This window comes from Trachypithecus francoisi, unplaced genomic scaffold (assembly GCF_009764315.1).
Source record: "Trachypithecus francoisi isolate TF-2019V2 unplaced genomic scaffold, Tfra_2.0 Contig01579, whole genome shotgun sequence".
Lineage (NCBI taxonomy): Eukaryota > Metazoa > Chordata > Mammalia > Primates > Cercopithecidae > Trachypithecus > Trachypithecus francoisi.
This window is the reverse complement of record NW_022681442.1, coordinates 34,219,180-34,238,566: the sequence shown is the minus strand read 5'-3', so window position 1 is coordinate 34,238,566 and position 19,387 is coordinate 34,219,180. Positions and strand designations below refer to the sequence as shown.

The 19,387-nt window shown below is 43.7% G+C and overlaps 1 protein-coding gene across 7 annotated transcripts in view; it reads right to left on the bottom strand.

Moving 5' to 3' along the window:
- MMS19 (MMS19 homolog, cytosolic iron-sulfur assembly component) overlaps positions 1–19,387 on the bottom strand; it is a 41,422-nt gene that overhangs the window by 18,739 nt on the left and 3,296 nt on the right. For 2 of the 7 annotated variants that reach the window (XM_033186875.1, XM_033186884.1), the window contains exons 2-6: positions 5,711–5,759; positions 2,645–2,745; positions 1,098–1,183; positions 658–732; positions 151–220 (exon numbers count right to left, since the gene is read on the bottom strand). In XM_033186875.1, coding sequence (XP_033042766.1) covers positions 151–220; positions 658–732; positions 1,098–1,183; positions 2,645–2,745; positions 5,711–5,759 — 381 coding nt within the window. The remainder of the gene's footprint in view (positions 1–150; positions 221–657; positions 733–1,097; positions 1,184–2,644; positions 2,746–5,710; positions 5,760–19,387) is intronic. The other 5 variants (XM_033186927.1, XM_033186891.1, XM_033186900.1 and 2 more) reach the window with 4 other exon arrangements.

Here is a 19,387-nt window from a genome sequence, read left to right as displayed (position 1 = left end):
GGGGAGGGAGCGGACTCCCCCTTTCCCTTTATCATTCTCTCTCAGGATACCAGCTCTTCTATATAACCCCAGGTAAAATAAGTCCTACAAATAGGGGAAAAAGTAGGATGTGCTTGCTTTTGACATTTCCCAGAAGGCTCTGCCTCTTACCTTCTTCCCGGGTTCGCATAAAATTGGTGATGATATTGTACACTGTGTGTCGGTCCACCTGTGGCAGGGACTTGGGGGTGGAGGAGAAAGAAGTGAAGAAAGTGCTCAAAGAATACCTCAGCTGACACAGCTAGTTCCTGCTTCATAATCTCTAAGTGAACAGTGCTCCTTATACCAGCATAAGATCAATCTAAGAGAAACTACAGAGAAAGGGTATGCTATTGACTCAGCAGCACAGCAGTGGTGCCAATAATCCAAACCTGCCTGATGGATGGATGCCTTACTTTCTGTAGGTATAAGAGGATACAGGTCAGATCTAATGGCATGCACCCCTCTCCTTGTCCAGTAGCAAAGAAGAGCATATAAACATGCTGAAGAAGAGCATGTAAACATTCATAAGATCCCAAAGAATTCAGAATTTAGAAGGCAATAATTTTTGTTATTGAATCCCAGTTATGTTAAGGGGTGGAGACAGAGGAAAACACCAACATGACTGTTATCCCTCACCTGTACATGTACTTCCTGGAAGATGGCTTTAAGCACAGAAACAGCCAGCCCTGGGGGCAGGGCCACACACAGGCTCTGGGGGAAAGGAGAAGGTATGTGAACACTGAGGGAATTGCAGCATGGACTCCAAAACACAACCCTACAACAGGCCTAATTAGCTACTGTAAGAATCACAGCACCCTGGTTGAGGAATAAGTACTAATAGTGAGAATCTTTCTCAAGCTGATGAGTTCTATGCAGCTCTTTCCAGCGGGCTCTGGTTTCCAGTCCCCCAAAGTACACTTTTACTTGCTAGAGGGAAAAGGGAAGTAGAGCTGGTAACACTAATTTAGTCCCACATTTGGGCACCTGCTCCTCAGCATGTGAACCAAAGCGCAAGGAGAGAACTAGACAAGGGCTCCCTTGAACAAAGTTACGTAATGAAATGAAGGAGAACTCACAAGTGCCTTCAAACCCTGCAGGACAGATGGGATCACAAGATGATGGTCCTTCAGCCGGTTCTCATAGAACAGTATCAGGTGTACCACTGCACAAACCAGATTCAGCCATTAACGGACATAGGCACGAGAACGGCGCAATAGTTCTGCTCCTTTCCTAAGTCTGTAACAGCTGTTTCTGTTTGGGTTCCACTACAAATTTTCTATTTTACCAAGAGATATGTCCTATGCTATACCGCTAAACAGGCTGTAGGTTGCGCATGTGGTGCTTGCCTCTAGGGAGGCTGAGGTGGGAGGATCATTTAAGCCCAGGGGTTTAAGGCCAGCCTGAGCAACACAGTGAGACTCTGCCTCTAAAAAACAAAAGGAATTCCCTCTCTCGGCTTTGGAGCCCTCCCTCCCTCTGCCTCTATACAGGGGAGCTTCTTCCTTCTCCCTTCCTTCTTGCCTATTAAACTCTCTGCTACTTAAAACCACTTCACGTGTATCGGTGTCATTTTATCTAAACCAGCATGAGGACCAAGAACCCTGATGTTCCTCCACTCACTAGACCCGTATCATTTTGTGTGTTGGCTGGGAAAGGAAATTCATTCATCAGACTGAAGCAATCAAACTCCAAATGGTACTGTAAACTGAATCACATATCCACACGCCATTCTTCTGAGGACTCTCAGATCAGCTCCAGGAGGAGCCCTTGCTGCTGTTCCCCATTTGACACCCCTTTCCAGTAGGAAGTAGCCAGAAGGAGTCATCACCTCAAACCCCCTAACAGCAGTTAGTGTGGCATCTCTACAGGGGGGAATGTTGCAGGAGTTATTAAGAAATTATTTTAGGCAGACAGAGAGGAAAACGGGTCCTTGGGAAGTTTTTGTTTTTAAAAGCATCTCCAGAAAAGTTTCTTGTAAAGCCCTGGCTCTTAGTGTCAAGCTGCAACCTTTGATATGCAAATGCAATCCATTAGAAACTGGGTCCACCCAAATATGGCAATTCCCGTGGCGTTCCTGCTTCCTATAGTTTGCCTACACCTGCTATACAAGATAAGTAAGATGTTGGCCTTCTTCCCCCTCAGGACCTCAAAGCATGCTGATATTTCATTACTTTTCCTCTTTACCTATGAAATACTGCTCTGTTCATTTTACAGAGTGGGAAAATACACTGAAAAAACAGTCTAAGGCTACATTTGAAATCCATGTGTCTTTCTTTTTTTGGAGACGGAGTCCCGCTCTGTCATCCAGGCTGGAGTTCAGTGGTGTGATCTCCGCTCACTGCACCTCCCATCTCCTGTGTTCAAGCGATTTCTGCCTCAGCCTCCCAAGTAGCCGCAGGCGCCCGCCACCATGCCTGGCTAACGTTTTGTATTGAAATCCATGTGTCTTTTGTCTCAATTCTAATCATCTCTGCGACATATACCAGTGAGAAATGAAGACCTTGCATTAGTAGTTCATAGATACTTTAAGCCCTCCCTCCCTGCCAGTAAAGTTGGCTTGAATATATATGGGAGACCTGGGCTCAGCAATCCAGGAAGACATTCCTACTAGTGACACCAGTACCTTCCTTCTCCAGGAGCAAGGTGTGACAGTGGAGTAGCACCTGTGACAAAAGTTGGATTCCTCGAGCCCGAGTTCGGGGTTCTGGATTCTCTAGAGAGGACCTGAGGGAAAACAGGGTAGAGAGGGCCTGCAATTACCCAGTTCAAATGTTTGAAAAAATAAGTATTTTACATTCGTCACACTCACCCCCTGGGCATGGAAGCAGAGCCAAGCCCTGTTAAGAGTAAAAACAGCCCAGGAAGGTATTCCTGAGGTAACGGCATTACAGATACCAGTAAGGACAGAAGGCTTAAGAGCGATCCTCAGACTGATGTGGCATCATTTAGAGGCACACATGACACCAAGAGCCAACAGAGGTTTCTTCCTCCAGGCACCCCCAGCTTGGCACCTAATTGAGCACTGTGCTTATTCTTTCTCCCCAGTGTTATGATTGTGACATTCCTCTGAACTACAGCTTAGCAGCTACCCACAGAATTTGAGAGATGATTGGCAGCTGCAGCTTCCACCAAAACAAGGAGAATACGTGTATTTTTGTAAATTAATGCTAAGGAAAAAAACAATACTCAGAATCACCACCAAGTTCCTAGGATAAAAGAAAACATGAAAAACCAAAACTTTATAACTGGAAGGTTACAAAGTAAGATGGCCAGAATATAGCTCTAACTAGGTAGGATTACTGATATAGGAGAAGCTGGACTGAAGCAACAAGGAAGTAACTTATCCTCAATATTGCTCTATGGAGATTATACTGAAACATATTAGAAATAATCTAAGCAGGAACAAGCAGAAAGTGGACGAGTTCTGGCCATGACAGTTGTATTGAACCTCCAGGGTAAGAGTATATATTAACTAAGAGTAAGGGGACAAAAATAAGGTCACTCTTAACAGGATCCCCAGGATAAAAACCTGTAAAGGTTTCTACTCAGGAAGTAGGAAAACTGTGCATTCAGGTTGGGTGTGGTGGCTCACACCTGTAATCCCAGAATTTTGGGAGATAGATGAGAGGATCAATTGAGCCCGGCAGTCGCAACCAGCATGGGCAACACAGTGGGAACCTGTCTCTACAAAAAATACAAAAACTTAGCTGGGCATGGTGGCACAAGCCTGTAGTCCCAGCTACTTGGGAGGCTGAGGTGGGTGGATGGCTTGGGCCCAGGAGGTTTAGGCTGCAGTGGGCCATGATCGCTCCACTGCACTCTAGCCTGATTAACAGAGTGAGACCGTCTCAAAGAAAACTATGCATTTGGAGCATTTAAAAATGGAACAAGGCACACAAATGCTCATAGCAGCATTATTAGGAATAGCAAAAAAGTGGAAACGATCCAGATGTCCATCCACTGATAAATGATTAAATAAGATGCATAGCCATACACTGGGAATATTATTCAGCAAGAAAAGAAATGCAGAACTGATATGTGCTGCAACATGGATGAACCTTGAAAACATGCTAAGTGAAAGAAGCCAGCAACAAAGGTCACATGAAATTTCCAGAGGAGGCAAATCCATAGAAGACAGAAAGTAGATTAGTGATTGCTGGGGGTTGGTTAGAAGAGGGAAGGGGAAATGACTGCTAATGGGCATGGGTTTCTTTATGGAGTAATGAAAATGTCCTCAAACCGACTGTGCTGAGAATTGCACAAATCTGTAAATACACTTTTAAAAGCCACAGAATTGCACATTTTAAAATGGTGAACTTTATGATATGTGAATTATATATCAATAAGGCTGTATGTATATATGTATGTGTATATATATATTTTTTTCGAGACAGAGTCTTGCTCTGTCACCCAGGCTGGAGTGCAGTGGTGCGATCTCGGCTCACTGCAAGCTCCACCTCCCGGATTCACACCATTCTCCTGCCTCAGCCTCCCGAGTAGCTGGGACTACAGGCGCCCGCCACCACGCCCAGCTAATTTTTTTGTATTTTTAGTAGAGAAGGGGTTTCACTGTGTTAACCAGGATGGTCTTGATCTCCTGACCTCGTGATCTGCCCACCTTGTCCTCCAAAAGTGCTGGGATTACAGGCATGAGCCACCGTGCCTGGCCTATATATATATTTTTTATGGGGGTCTCACTCTGTCACCTGGGTTGGAATGCAGTGGCATGACCTGTTTACCACAACCTCCACCTCCCAGACTCCAGTGATCCTCCCACCTCAGCCTTCTGGGTAGCTGGGACCATAGGTGCATGCCACCACGCCTAGCTAATTTTTTTGTATTTTTGGTAAAGACAGGGTTTCACCATGTTGCCCAGGTTGGTCTTGAACTCTTGAGCTCAGGCAATCCACCTTCTTTGGCCTCTCAAAGTGCTGGGATTACAGGTATGAGCCACCACACCCAGCCAATGCTGTATTTTTTTTTTTTAATGGACCAAAGCCACCACAATGTGAGTAGAAAGGCCAAATAGTCTGTTACGCGGGAGAAATGTGTAACAGTGACTTCATTTTTTAATTTCCCCCAATTTTCTAGTTTTCTGTTTTAGAAGACATGCTGTCACAATTAACAACTCTTACTAGTAAGACTTGTCAATTTAAATGGTCTATACTACACTACATACTACAAGCACATACTTCCTCTAAGTGCTTAGAATCCCAAGCTATAACACTGCTTTATCAGCTGTTTCCCAAAGCCTTTTCTCCCAGTGGGGATCTGCAGCAGGGTCAGCCTCCTGGGAACTCCCCAGGCAGGGCCCACAGCTTGTTCTGAGTCAGGTCTAGGCAGGCTAGCATCCCATGGGGGTAGGTGGGTCTAAAGATGCACACAGGAATCAACAACAGCTGATGGCCTTCAACCACATACCTCACCCCAAAGCTGTGGGCTGTGCCAGGAGTTGATGTGGCCTACAGGCTATGTGCTCCCAAATACTAAAGAAGCCTCAGCCAGATGGCATGAAACTTTTCAGGAGAAACAATTCAAACACATAGTCTTAGACTGAGGTACTAATATGGAAGGGGCTGCTGGGCTACAGGACAAATTCAGGTTCCAGGAAAGCAAGGATGCGCAAAAGTAACTTTTCAGAATATGCAGTCAGGATTGGAGAAGAACATTCTATAGCAGAGGCTCTTACCCAAGGGCTTCCACAACTTGTAACACTGTATAGTTGCCAGATTTCACATCTGCAGGAAATAAAATAAATATGAAAAATTAAAAAAAAAAAACCCTACCAAAGTGTTGAGTAACACTAATTATAATGTTTCCTGCCTGCCCTAGGCTTTGTACCTGGGGGTCTACTATTCTTGCCAAGAACTCTCCAAGATAAGAAGCAGCATTACTGTAACACTTCAAATATGCAGCTTTGTATAAAAAATAAAAAGAAAATAAATATATCATTTGTGAATGACATGAGCGTGTATCTTGAAAATCCAAGATAAATTTTAAAAATTACAAACAAAATAATTTGTTAAATTAGTTGGACACAAAATATTATGAAATTTAAAACCTTCATATATATATATATAAATATATATATATAAATATATATAAATATATATATAATATATATAAATATATAAATATATATAAATATATATAAATATATATATAAATATATATAAATATATATATAAATATATAAAATATATAAATATATATAATATATATATATATATATATACACACACACACACACACATACACACACAATAGCCTGTAAAATGATATAAGGAAAAAGACCTGGTTTATAATAGCGAAAAAAGAAAAAGGGAATAAATACCTGGATATAAACTTTTATCCTCATTTTAAAAAATCATAGTAAAATACACTGCATAAAAACTTTTTTTTTGGCTGGGTGCGGTGGCTCATGTCTGTAATCCCAGCACTTTGGGAGGTGAGGAGGGCAGATCATGAGCTCAGGAGATCGAAACCATCCTGGCTAACATGATGAAACCGTCTCTGTTAAAAATACAAGAAATTAGCCTGGCCTGGTGGCATGTGCCTGTGGTCTCAGCTACTCAGAAAGCTGAGGCAGGAGAATCGCTTGAACCCTGGAGTGTAGTGGTGTAATCACAGTCTCTGAGGCTCAGGTGATCCTCCCACCGCAGCCTCCCGAGTAGCTGGGACCAAAGGCATGTGCCACTACCCCTGGCTAAGTATTTTATATTTCTTTGTAGAGATGGGTTTTGCCATGTTGCTGGTCTTGAACTCGTGGGCTCAAATGATTCTCCCATCTCAGTCTCCCAAAGTGCTGGGATTACAGACGTGAGCCACTGCGCCCGACCTAGATATAAACTTAACAAAAAAATGTGAAAATCTGAATGATGAAAACTTTATTTTTGAGATGGAGTTTGCTTTTGTCACCCAAGCTAGAGTGCAATGGTGTGATCTCGGTTCACTGCAACCTCCAACTTCTGGGTTAAAGCAATTCTCATGCCTCAGCGTCCCAAGTAGCTAGGATTTGCAGGTGTGTGCCACCACACCCAGCTAATTTTGAGATGGAGTCTCACTCTGTCGCCCAGGCTGGAGTGCAGTGGCGCGATCTCGGCTCACTGCAACCTCTGTGGTCCAGGTTCAAGTGATTCTCCTGCCTCAGCCTCTCGAGTACCTCTCGAGTACCTCTCGAGTACAGGAACCTGCCACTGCACCGGGCTAATTTTTTGTATTTTTAGTAGAGACGGGGTTTCACCGTGTTAACCAGGATGGTCTCAATCTCCTGACCTCGTGATCCACCCGCCTCAGCCTCCCAAAGTGCTGGGATTACAGGCATGAGCCACCGCGCCTGGCCCCAATTTTTGTATTTTTAGTAGAGATGGGGTTGTGTCATGTTGGCCAGGCTGGTCTCGAACTCCTGACCTCATGATCTGCCTGCCTCAGCCTCCCGAAGTGCTGGGATTACAGGCATGAGCCACTGTGCCTGGCCCTAATTTTTGTATTTTTAGTAGAGAGAGGGCTTTACCATGTTGGCCAGGCTGGTCTTGAACTCCTGACCTCAGGTGATCCACCTGCCTCTGCCTCCCAAAGTGCTGGGATTACAGGCATAAGCCACTGCACCCGGATGATGAAAACTTTAAAGCACTAGTGAGATATCACTTCACATCTGCTAGGATGGCTATTATCAAAAAGACAAAGAGATAACAAGTGCTGGTAAAGACAGAGAGAAAAGGGAACCTTTGTACACTGTTGGTGGAAATGTAAATTAGTACAGCCATTATGGAAAACAGCATGGAGGTTCCTTAAAAAAATTAAAAATAGAACTACTGTATGATCCAACAATCCCACTACTAGGTACATATCCAAAGGAAATGAAATCAGTATCTGTAGAGATGTCTGTACTCCCATATTAACTGCAGCATTATTCACATTAGCCAAGATCTGGTAACAACCTAAGTGTCAACAGATAAATCAATAAAGAAAACATGACATGTGTGTACACATATACAACAGAACACTATTCAGCTATTAAGAAAGAAAGAGGCAGCCGGGCGCGGTGGCTCAAGCCTGTAATCCCAGCACTTTGGGAGGCCGAGACGGGCGGATCACGAGGTCAGGAGATCGAGATCATCCTGGCTAACACGGTGAAACCCCGTCTCTACTAAAAATACAAAAAATTAGCCGGGCGAGGTGGCGGGCGCCTGTAGTCCCAGCTACTCGGGAGGCTGAGGCAGGAGAATGGCCTAAACCCGGGAGGCGGAGCTTGCAGTGAGCTGAGATCCGGCCACAGCACTCCAGCCTGGGCGACAGAGTGAGACTCCGTCTCAAAAAAAAAAAAAAAAAAAAAGAAAGAAAGAGGCTGGGTGCGGTGGCTCAAGCCTGTAATCCCAGCACTTTGGGAGGCCGAGGCGGGCGGATCACAAGGTCAGGAGATCGAGACCATCCTGGCTAACACGGTGAAACCCCGTCTCTACTAAAAAGTACAAAAAACTAGCCGGGCGAGGTGGCGGGTGCCTGTAGTCCCAGCTACTTGGGAGACTGAGGCAGGAGAATGGCGTGAACCTGGGAGGCAGAGCTTGCAGTGAGCTGAGATCCAGCCACTGCACTCCAGCTTGGGCAACAGAGCAAGACTCCGTCTCAAAAATAAAAAAGAAAGAAAGAAATCGTGCCACTTTTTTTTTTTTTTTGAGACAGAGTCTCTCTCTGTCACCCAGACTGGAGTGCAGTGGTGTGATCTCAGCTCACTGCAACCTCCACTTCCCAGTTTCAAGCAATTCTCCTGTCCAAGCCTCCCAAGTAGCCAGAATTACAGACACATGCCACCATGCCCGGCTAATTTTTGTATTTTTTAGTAGAGACGGGGTTTCGCCATGTTGGCCAGGCTGGTCTCAAACTTGTGACCTCAGGTGATCCGCCCACCTCAACCTCCGAAAGTGCTGGGATTACAGGCATGAGCCACTGCGTCAGGCCAAAATTCTGCCACTTGGGACAATACACATGAACCTGGATGAACATCTTGCTAAGTGAAATAAGCCAGACAGAGAAAGACAAATACAGTATCCTATGATCTCACTTATATGCAGAATCTAAAAAAAGTTTAATTCACAAAAGCAGAGAGTAGAATGGTGGCTGCAAAGTACAGAAGAAAATGGGGAGAAACTGGTTAAAGGTTTTTTTTTTTTTTTTTTTTTTTTTTTTTTTTTGAGACGGAGTCTCGCTCTGTCGCCCAGGCTGGAGTGCAGTGGCCGGATCTCAGCTCACTGCAAGCTCCGCCTCCCGGGTTTACGCCATTCTCTCGCCTCAGCCTCCTGAGTAGCTGGGACTACAGGCGCCCGCCACATCGCCCGGCTAATTTTTTGTATTTTTTTTAGTAGAGATGGGGTTTCACCGTGTTAGCCAGGATGGTCTCGATCTCCTGACCTCGTCTCGGCCTCCCAAAGTGCTGGGATTACAGGCTTGAGCCACCGCGCCCGGCCTAAAGGGTTTTTTTAAACAAGCACTAATGAGGATCTGAAAAAGAAACTTTATAGAAAGGCATCTCATATCTTTGAAAGACTCAAGATAACAAATCTCCTAAATCAATCTATAATTTTAAGATAATCACCATAAAAACACTAATAGAATACTTTTGGAAACTAGATAAGCTTATCCTGAAATTAAAGTGCTATATATATATATTATATATATATTATACATATATAATTAGACAAGCAAGTTGTGAAAAAGTAATAGAAAAGCAGGGAGAAGGTAGCCCTTCCAGATATTAAGAGATTATTATACGGTCACATTTTAAAAGTGTATACTTTTAACTACAAAAAAGAAAAATAAAAAGTATATGCTTTTGAATATACTTGTAATTTTCCATAATAAAAGTAAAAAACAAAAACAACCAGTGTAGTTTCAATTCATATTCAAAGAAATCAATGGTACAAAAATAGAATGGAAAGTCCAGAGACATAAATACATATGAGAATATGATTTTTAAAATCCTATTTCAGTTAATGGGAAAAATAAAGACTATTCAATAAACAGTGTTAGAATGACTGGGTAAACATTTGGAAAACAAACAAAAACAAACATTGGTTTTAAATCATTCACCAAAATACCTTTTTTAAATATGAGAAAATTTCTAAGAACAAGATAAAATTCAGAAGCCATAAAAGATTGGTTTTAGGCCAGGCGCGGTGGCTCAAGCCTGTAATCCCAGCACTTTGGGAGGCCGAGACGGGCGGATCACGAGGTCAGGAGATCGAGATCATCCTGGCTAACACGGTGAAACCCCGTCTCTACTAAAAATACAAAAAAAACTAGCCGGGCGAGGTGGCAGGCGCCTGTAGTCCCAGCTACTCGGGAGGCTGAGGCAGGAGAATGGCGTGAACCCGGGAGGCGGAGCTTGCAGTGAGCTGAGATCCGGCCACTGCACCCCAGCCTGGGCGACACAGCAAGACTTCGTCTCAAAAAAAAAAAAAAAAAAAAGATTGGTTTTAAAAAGTCAGATTTTCTACAAGGCAAAAATAATTACCATAGGACAAACTGGGAAAAAAAAATTGCAAGTCTTATAACAAAAAGCCAGTTTACCAATATATAAAGAGTTCCTACAAATCAATGCAGAAAAGGCCAACAATTTAAAATGGGCAAAAATAGGCAGGGCACAATGGCTCGTGCCTGTAATTCCAACACTTTGGGAGGCCAAGGCAGGTGGACTGCTTGAGGCCAGGAGTTTGCGACCAGCCTAGCCAACATGGCAAAACCCCATCTCTACTAAATACACAAAAATTAGCAGGGTGTGGTGGCACATGCCTGTAAATTCCAGCTACTTGGGAGGCTGAGAGGCAAGAATCACTTGATCCCGGGAAGCAGAGGTTACAGTCAGCCGAGATCGTGCCACTGCACTCTAGCCTGGGTGACAGAGTGAAAATCTGTCTCAAAAATAAATAAATAGATAAAATTTAAAAAAAATGGCCAAAACAAAAAAATGAATAGCCATTCCACATAAAAGGAACTGTAAATATGTATGAAAAGGTGCTCAACAATATTCACAATAAAAGGTGTAAATTAAACTACACAGAAACCTTTTAAGAAAATCTAACAGACTGGCAAAGACAAAAAAACTTAGCAATATATTATGTTTGGTCCTGCTCTTCACAAATAGACATTCTTAAACATTGTAGGTAGGATTATAAATTGGTGCAACCCTATATTGAGGGCAGTATAACACCTTTAGAATTCCAGGTGCATATAGGCTTTAACCCAGGAAAGCCAGAAATTTATCCTCTAGCTATCTAGTCATCTTTTGGTATATATATACATGGGAAATTGGTTCCAGGACCTCCTGAGGATACTAAAATCTGTGGATGCTCAAGACCCTTACATAAAATGGTAGAGTATTTGCATACAAACTATGCACACTCTCCTGTATACTTTAGATCATCTCTAGATTACTCATAATAATACAATCTAAGTGCTATGCAAATAGTTGTTACACTGTATTGTTTAGGGAATAATGACAAGAAAAAAGTCTATACATGTTCAGTACAGTTGCAATTTTTTCTCCCAAATACTTTTGATCTGCAGTTGGTTGAATCAAGGATTCAGAACACCCAGATACAGAGGGCTAACTGTACTGTAAAAGTGTAAAATAATGCACATATAACATTATTCAATACAGCATTATTCATAATAGTAAATGACTGCAAACACATGCCCATCAATAAGAAACCAGTTAAATGAATTACAGTACATCCATACAATGGAATTCTCTGTAGCTACTTTTATTTTTTAATCTCTCTTATTTTTATTTTTTAAGACAGCATCTTGTTCTGTCACCCAGGCTGGATTGTATTTTTAGTAGAGATGGGGTTTCGCCATGTTGCCTATGGCTGGTCTCGAACTCCTGAGCTCAAGTGATCTGCCTGCCTTGGCCTCCCAAAGTGCTGAGATTACAGGCGTGAGCCAACGCACCTGGCTTGTTGCTACTTTTAAAAAGACAAATGAAGAAAGACTGAAGCTATATATATACTGATAATGAGTCAAGATCTAAAAGCAGAACAGCGTGTATAGTGTATATAATATGTGCGTAGTATTGTTTTTAAACGGGGGGGGGGGGATTTTTATTTGCATTTATTTACATCTCTGGATATAAAAGGAACTAATAACATTTGTTGCCTTCAGGGAGGGAAAATGCATAGTTAAGGGTTGAGAGGTAGACTATTGTTTTAAAAGAAATGTTTCATTTTTGAATAATTTTACATTTATAGCAAAGTTGCAATGACAGTACGGAATTCCCGTATAGCTGTCACTCGGTTTCTCTTCATGTTAACATCTTACATGGCACACATCTGTGAAACTACGTACAAATGTCAAAACTAAGAGATTAGGTTAGCACTGATACACACTATTAACCAAACTCTAGGCTTTATTCAGATTTCACTAGTTACTCCACTAATGCCGAATTTCTGTTCCAGGATCCAATTAAGAATACCAAATTGCAATTAGTCATCTTGAATTCTTAGTCTCTCCTGGTCTGCGAAAGTTTCTTAGTCTGTCCTTGTTTTTCATGACCTTGATAGTTTTAAAGAAGTACTTTATAGAAGATTCCCCAATTTGCGTTTGTTTGGTGTTTCCCTCATGTTTAGACTGGGGTTATGGGTTTTTTTGTTTGTTTGTTTGTTTTTTTTTTTTTGAGACGGAGTCTCGCTCTGCCGCCCAGGCTGGAGTGCTGTGGCCGGATCTCAGCTCACTGCAAGCTCCGCCTCCCGGGTTTAGGCCATTCTCCTGCCTCAGCCTCCCGAGTAGCTGGGACTACAGGTGCCCGCCACCTCACCCGGCTAATTTTTTGTATTTTTAGTAGAGACGGGGTTTCACCGTGTTAGCCAGGATGGTCTCGATCTCCTGACCTCGTGATCCGCCCGTCTCGGCCTCCCAAAGTGCTGGGATTACAGGCTTGAGCCACCGCGCCCGGCCGGGGTTATGGGTTTTAAAGAAGAATATCACAGAGGTGAAGTACCCTTCTCATCATATCATATCATATCAGGGATATAAGATAGTAACATGGCTTCGCCATCACTGGCAATGTTAATGTTGATCACTTGGTTAAGGTACGTCTGCCAGGTCTCTGCACTATAGAGTTACTATTTTTCTCTTTCTGGTACTCTTTTATTTGTAAGGTATTCATTAAGTCCAGCTCATATTCAATGGGGAGGGGAAGATTAAACTCTACCTACTGGAGGAGGAGTATCTACCTATATCATTTAGATTTTTTTTTTTGAGGCAGGGTCTAGCTCTGTACAGTAGTACAATCATGGCTCACTGCAGCCTTGACCTCCTGGGCTCAAGTGATCCTCCCACCTCAGCCTCCCGAGTAGCTGAGACTACAGGCATGCACTACACCACCATGCCTGCCTAATTTTTGTATTTTTTTTTGTAGAGACAGGGTTTTGCCATGTTGCCCAGGCTGGTCTCAAATTTCCGGGCTCAAGCAATCCACTCGCCTTGACCTCTCAAAGTGCTGGGATTACAGATGTGAGCCACTGCACCTGGCCTTTAAATGCAATTTTAGCAGCACAATAGTAACTCACATAGATTGAACAGAAGCATCTTAGAATGTATTTTCAAGGGAGAAACAGGGTAAAAGGCTAACAATCTTCATAAGGCTTTGGTTCACATTGAACACTTATAGCTAAATAAAGTGTGACAACCAGAGAATTACTTTCAGAGCCTGTTCTGGGTTCCTAATCCACCTACCTCTAAATGCAGAACCTTAACTAGTCAGTTTGCGCCAACGCTGGAAAAAGTGAAAGAGAACTTTTAAGAAATCCTAAACTTCCAGTTTTCCTAAAGTCTGTGGTCTCACAGCAACAGTTACGAGCTGAGTTGGACAGAGACTTACTCTAGCACTACAGTAAGAAGTCATCCAGTAAGACTGAGGAAAATGAGAGCTCTAGTTAGGACTTATAGCTCGTGACTGGCACCAATTTAGACATCAGGCACTCTTAGCCCACTCGTGCCAGGATGTGGAAGGCCCAGCTGCTGCCCCAGCTACTGAGAAAGAGCCAAGGGAAAAAATGAGCGGACTGTAAGGGTGGGGGAAGGGGTAGCAGCCAGACTAACAGGCCAAACAAACCAAGTTGGGTTCTACACCCAATTCCTTAATGGCAACACTTACATAAACTGAAACACCTATTTCTGGATTAGGAATCATAAAAGGGCATTGCAACATTTGAGAAGGTAGAAAAGGGTACTTTCTTGGAACCCCCTGGCTGTATACAGTACAGAAAACTCTGCTGAAACAACCCATCTAAAAACTAATTTCAAAAATGGGCACAGAAAGAGTTAGCAATTGTACAGACAAAGCCATAGGGGACTAACAACTGTTAACAGCAAAGGATATCAATGAACTGAATCATTTTTCTTCAGCATACCATCAAAACCCTCCATGGATGCCAGACTAGGGTCTATCTTTGGATTCAAGGCTCTAAGACAAGAAGTGCCAAATAAGGCCCATTCAGTACCTTCTATTTTTTCATTTTTTAAAAAAATTGAGGTAAAGGCCAGGTGCAGTGGCTCACGCCTATAATCCCAGCACTCTGGGAGTCCGAGGTGGGCAGATCATGAGGTCAGGAGATCGAGACCATCCTGGCTAACACGGTGAAACCCCATATCTACTAAAAATACGAAAACATTAGCTGGGCGTGGTGGCGAGCGCCTGTGGTCCCAGCTACTGGGGAGGCTGAGGCAGGAGAATGGTGTGAACCCGGGAGGCGGAGCTTGCAGTGAGCTGGGATCACACCACTGCACTCCAGCCTGGGTGACATGGGAAGACTCTGTCTCAAGAAAAAAAAAAAAATTGAGGTAAAATTTACACACACTGAATTGCACAGATATTAAGTGTACAGTTTTATACATTTTTTTTTGTTTTTTTTTTTGAGACAGTGTCTCACACTGTTGACCAGGCTGAAGTGCAGTGGCGCCATCTCAGCTCACTACAAGCTCCGCCTCCTGGGTTCACGCCATTCTCCTGCCTCAGCCTCCCGAGTAGCTGGGACTACAGGCACCAGCCACCACGCCCAGTTAATTTTTTCTATTTTTTAGTAGAGGCGGGGTTTCACCGTATTAGCCAGGATGGTCTCAATCTCCTGACCTTGTGATCCGCCCACCTCGACCTCCCAGAGTGCTGGGATTACAGACGTGAGCCACTGCTTCCAGCTGTTTATAAGTTTTTTTTTTTTTTGAGACAGAGTCTCCCTCTGTCACCCAGGCTTGAGTGCAGTGGCCGGATCTCAACTCACTGCAAGCTCCGCCTCCCGGGTTCACGCCATTCTCCTGTCTCAGCCTCCCGGGTAGCTGGGACTACAGGCGCCGCCACCTCGCCCGGCTTTTTTTTTTTTTTTGTAGTTTTTAGTAGAGACGGGGTTTCACCGTGTTAGCCAGGATGGTCTCGATCTCCTGACCTCGCGATCCGCCCGTCTCGGCCTCCCAAAGTGCTGGGATCACAGGCTTGAGCCACTGCGTCCGGCCCCGTTTATAAGTTTTAATAAAAGTATACACCCAAATAACCAAGGTCCCAGTCAAGATACAGAACATTTCCATTATCAGAGAAAGTTCCATTATGCCCTATATAAGTTAGTTCCTACTCTCATAGGTTGCCTCAAGTTTTATAATTGAAAAATGCTGGCCGGGCGCGGTGACTCACGTCTGTAATCCCAGCACTTTGGGAGGCCGAGGCAGGCAGATCACCAGGTCAGGAGTTCGAGACCAGTCTGGCCAATATGGTGAAATCCCGTCTCTACTAAAAATACAAAAATTAGCTGGGCATAGTGGCTTCAGCCTGTAGTCCCAGTTACTCAGGAGACTGAGGCAGAATAATTGCTTGAACCTGGGAGGCAGGGGCTGCAGTGAGCCAAAATCACGCCACTGCACTCCAGCCTGGGCAACACAGTGAGACTCCATCTCAAAAAAAAAAAGAGAAAAGAAAAGAAAAAGGAGAAAAATGCTTCTTCGGAATTCTGCATACATTAATATGAAAATGGCTGCTTTATAATTACAAATAGCCATTTGCATGTGATTCCTTGAATCTCAGTATGTGGGTGAACTCTCCTGGCAAAGCCCTTTAGTCTTCATATCTTTCATAAAATTCTTGAATCAATGCAGCACAAACATAAAAGTGAGTATAGGGCCGGGCATGGTGGCTCACGCCTGTAATCCTCGCACTTTGGGAGGCCGAGGTGGGTGGATCACCTTAGGTCAGGAGTTCAAGACCAGCCTTGCCAATGTGGCGAAACCCTGCCTATACTAATACAAAAACTAGCCAGGCATGGTGGTGCATGCCTGTAATCCCAGCTACTCTGAAGGTTGAGGCAGGAGAATCACTTGAACTTGGGAGGCATAGGTTGCAATGAGCTGAGATCATGCCATTGCACTCCAGCCTAGGTTACAGAGTGAAACTCTGCCTCAAAAAAAAAAAAAAAAAAAGTGAATATAAAAGTAGAAAAAAATTAGAGAAAAATGAGATAATAAAGCTATTACAAGACAGTAAAGAAGAGTAAGGAAAATGGTGGCCAGGCGTGGTGGCTCACACCTGTAATCCCTGCACTTTGAGAGCCCAAGGCAGGTGGATTACTTGAGGTTAGGAGTTTTGAGACCAGCCTGGCCAACATGATGAAACCCTGTCTCTACTAAAAAAAAAAAAAAAGAAAAATTAGCTGGCCGTGGTGGCATGGGCCTGTAATCCTAGCTGCTTGGGAGGCTGAGGCAGGATGAGGCAGGAGAGTCATTTGAATCCGGGAGGTGAAGGTTGTAGTGAGCCGAGATCGTGCCACTGCACTCCAGCCTGGGCAACAGAGCAAGACTCTGTCTTCAAAAACATTAAAAAAAAAGCCGTATGTTTGTTTTCAGTCAACATTTACTGAATATTATAAATCGGGTACCATGTTAGGGTTTAAGACAGAAATATGGGCAGGGAGTTTTGGGGAAGTTCACAGTCTGTTGGAGCAGAACGACGAACCATTCATTCATTCATTCATTCATTTTTGAGACAGAGTCTCGCTCTGTCGCCCAGGCTGGAGTACTGTGGTGCCATCTTTGGGTCAATGCAACTTCTGCCTCCAGGGTTCAAGTGATCCTCCCACCTCAGCCTCCCAAGTGGCTGTGACTGCAGGCACACCACCATGCTGGGCTGATTTTTAAAGATTTTTGTAGAGACAAGATCTCACTATACTGTACAGACTAGTCTCAAATTCTTGGGCCCAAGCAATCCTCGCACCTCGGCCTCCCAAAATGCTGGGATTACAGGCATGAACCAGCATGCCTAGCCCAGAAAGACATTTAAAACAATCACAGTGGGCCGAGGCTGGAGGATCGCTTGAGGTCAGGAGTTGGAAACCACCTTGTGCAACAAAACAAGGCCGTGTTCTCTACAAAAAAAATTAGCCAGGTGTGGTGGCATGGGCCTGTAGTCTCTGCTACTCTGGAAGGTGAGGCCAGAGGATCACTTGAGCCCAGAAGTTCTTCAAGGTCTCACTGCACTCCAGCTGGGGCAAGAGTGGACCCTGCTTCTAAAATAAATAAACAAACAATCACAGTGTAACAAGTTCTGTGTTACCATAGTGATACAAACAGAGACTGGGTTAGCATGAGAAAGAAGTAAAAGTCCTGGGTTTATGGACCATAGGCCACTAACTTTAAGTGATTCTTTTAATGTTGCAAATTCTCCAAAATTAAAAATAACCAGGCTTGGCATGGTGGCTTACACCTGTAATCCTAGCACTTTGGGAGGCCAAGGCAGGCAGATCACCTGAGGTCAGGAGTTTTGAGACCTGCCTGACCAACATGGAGAAACCCCATCTCTACTAAAAATACAAAATTAGCCAGGCGTGGTGGCGTACGCCTGTGATCCCAGCTACTCGGGAGACTGAAGCAGGAGAATCACTTGAACCCGGGAGGCGGAGGTTATGGTTAGCGGAGATCGCACTATTGCACTCCAGCCTGGGCAACAAGAGCGAAACTCCGTCTCAAACGAACAAACACACCCAGAATACCTGGAAATACTATTAATTATGCACTCGGACTCCTGGGATGAAGAAAGCTAACAGAGAGTTAATTTTCCTAAGGGTATTTTCGCTGGCATTAAGGAAAAAAACAGTGTACGTTCATTTCCCTTCATAGGAGGGTCTAAGATTTTCCAACATGTTCAAGATTTGTTCTCTAAAAATGGACCTACTAGCACCTCCTAACTACCGACACTTTCCTTAGCAAGGCACCAGTTTGTGTGGGGGCACTGGGAAGTCAAAGGAGTATTTATGTGATCATTGACACAGAATGCACAAACAGATCTCTGTCTGATGGATTTGAAGCCTCTCGAGGATCTGGACTAGCAGTCAAAGGGAAGTGAGGGGAAGCGGGTAGTGTGGGAGGATGAGGAGCAGGAGAGAGAAAAATCCCAATTGGGACTAGGTTCCAATCAAGCTCTCAAAATGCCCTTTCTGCTGATAATGGCCTCAGATATTTCACTAAACTGTATTTTACTGTTCTTTAACATTTTGACTTAAGAAATAGTGGTCTTCTTAGGGAGTCACAGACATGGAAAAACACAATACAATAAAAACTGAAATGAAGGAAAATCCAAATAACTAAAAGGAAAAAAATTATATCCATCACTTGCAAATTCAATGTGTTCAAAAATCACATTCTCCAAAAATCAGCTCTTGTCCCAACCTCCAATTTTGGACAAAGTATTTCTTTTTCTCATCCTCTGGTTCAAAACCTTGGGGTCTTCTTGGAGTCCTCTCTCTCCTTCAAGCCTTATAATAACTAGTTAGAACTCAAATTCCACAGATTCTTCCTTCAACATCTCTCACTGCATTCACTCAAGTAGTTTTTATTGTGTACCTACTGATGAGGAGATTCTGGTGGTACAACTGGGAGGGTAGTATGTGGAGATGTATACAGCAGCAGCTACTAAACTAGTCCACTAAATACATGAGTGGTTGAGAAAAAAGTGCGTACTACAAAGATTCTGAAGTATGAGATGCTGTCTGGCTGGGTTAATCAGGAAACACTTGCGCAGGGGTAGGGAACTCAAGCTGGGCCTTGACTCTCAGGTCTAACTTCGATTACACAGAGCTAGTGGAGGGAATTGGGAAGGAAAGCATTCAGGAACTATGAATAAAAGTGGCTGCCTAGAATTAAATGTCCAGGGAGCAGTGAAAAAAAAAGGCTGGGGTCAGGTAGTGGCAGGCTTTGAAGGCTTGCCCAAGAGGCCTTTAACCCTTAGGCTGCCAGGTCATTTCCCTCCCATCGCCTGCACCTTCTTTACAGCTGACACTTTCACCAGGAATCCAGGTACAAAACAAAGGTGGCAGCAGCTGCTTTTGTGATCAAA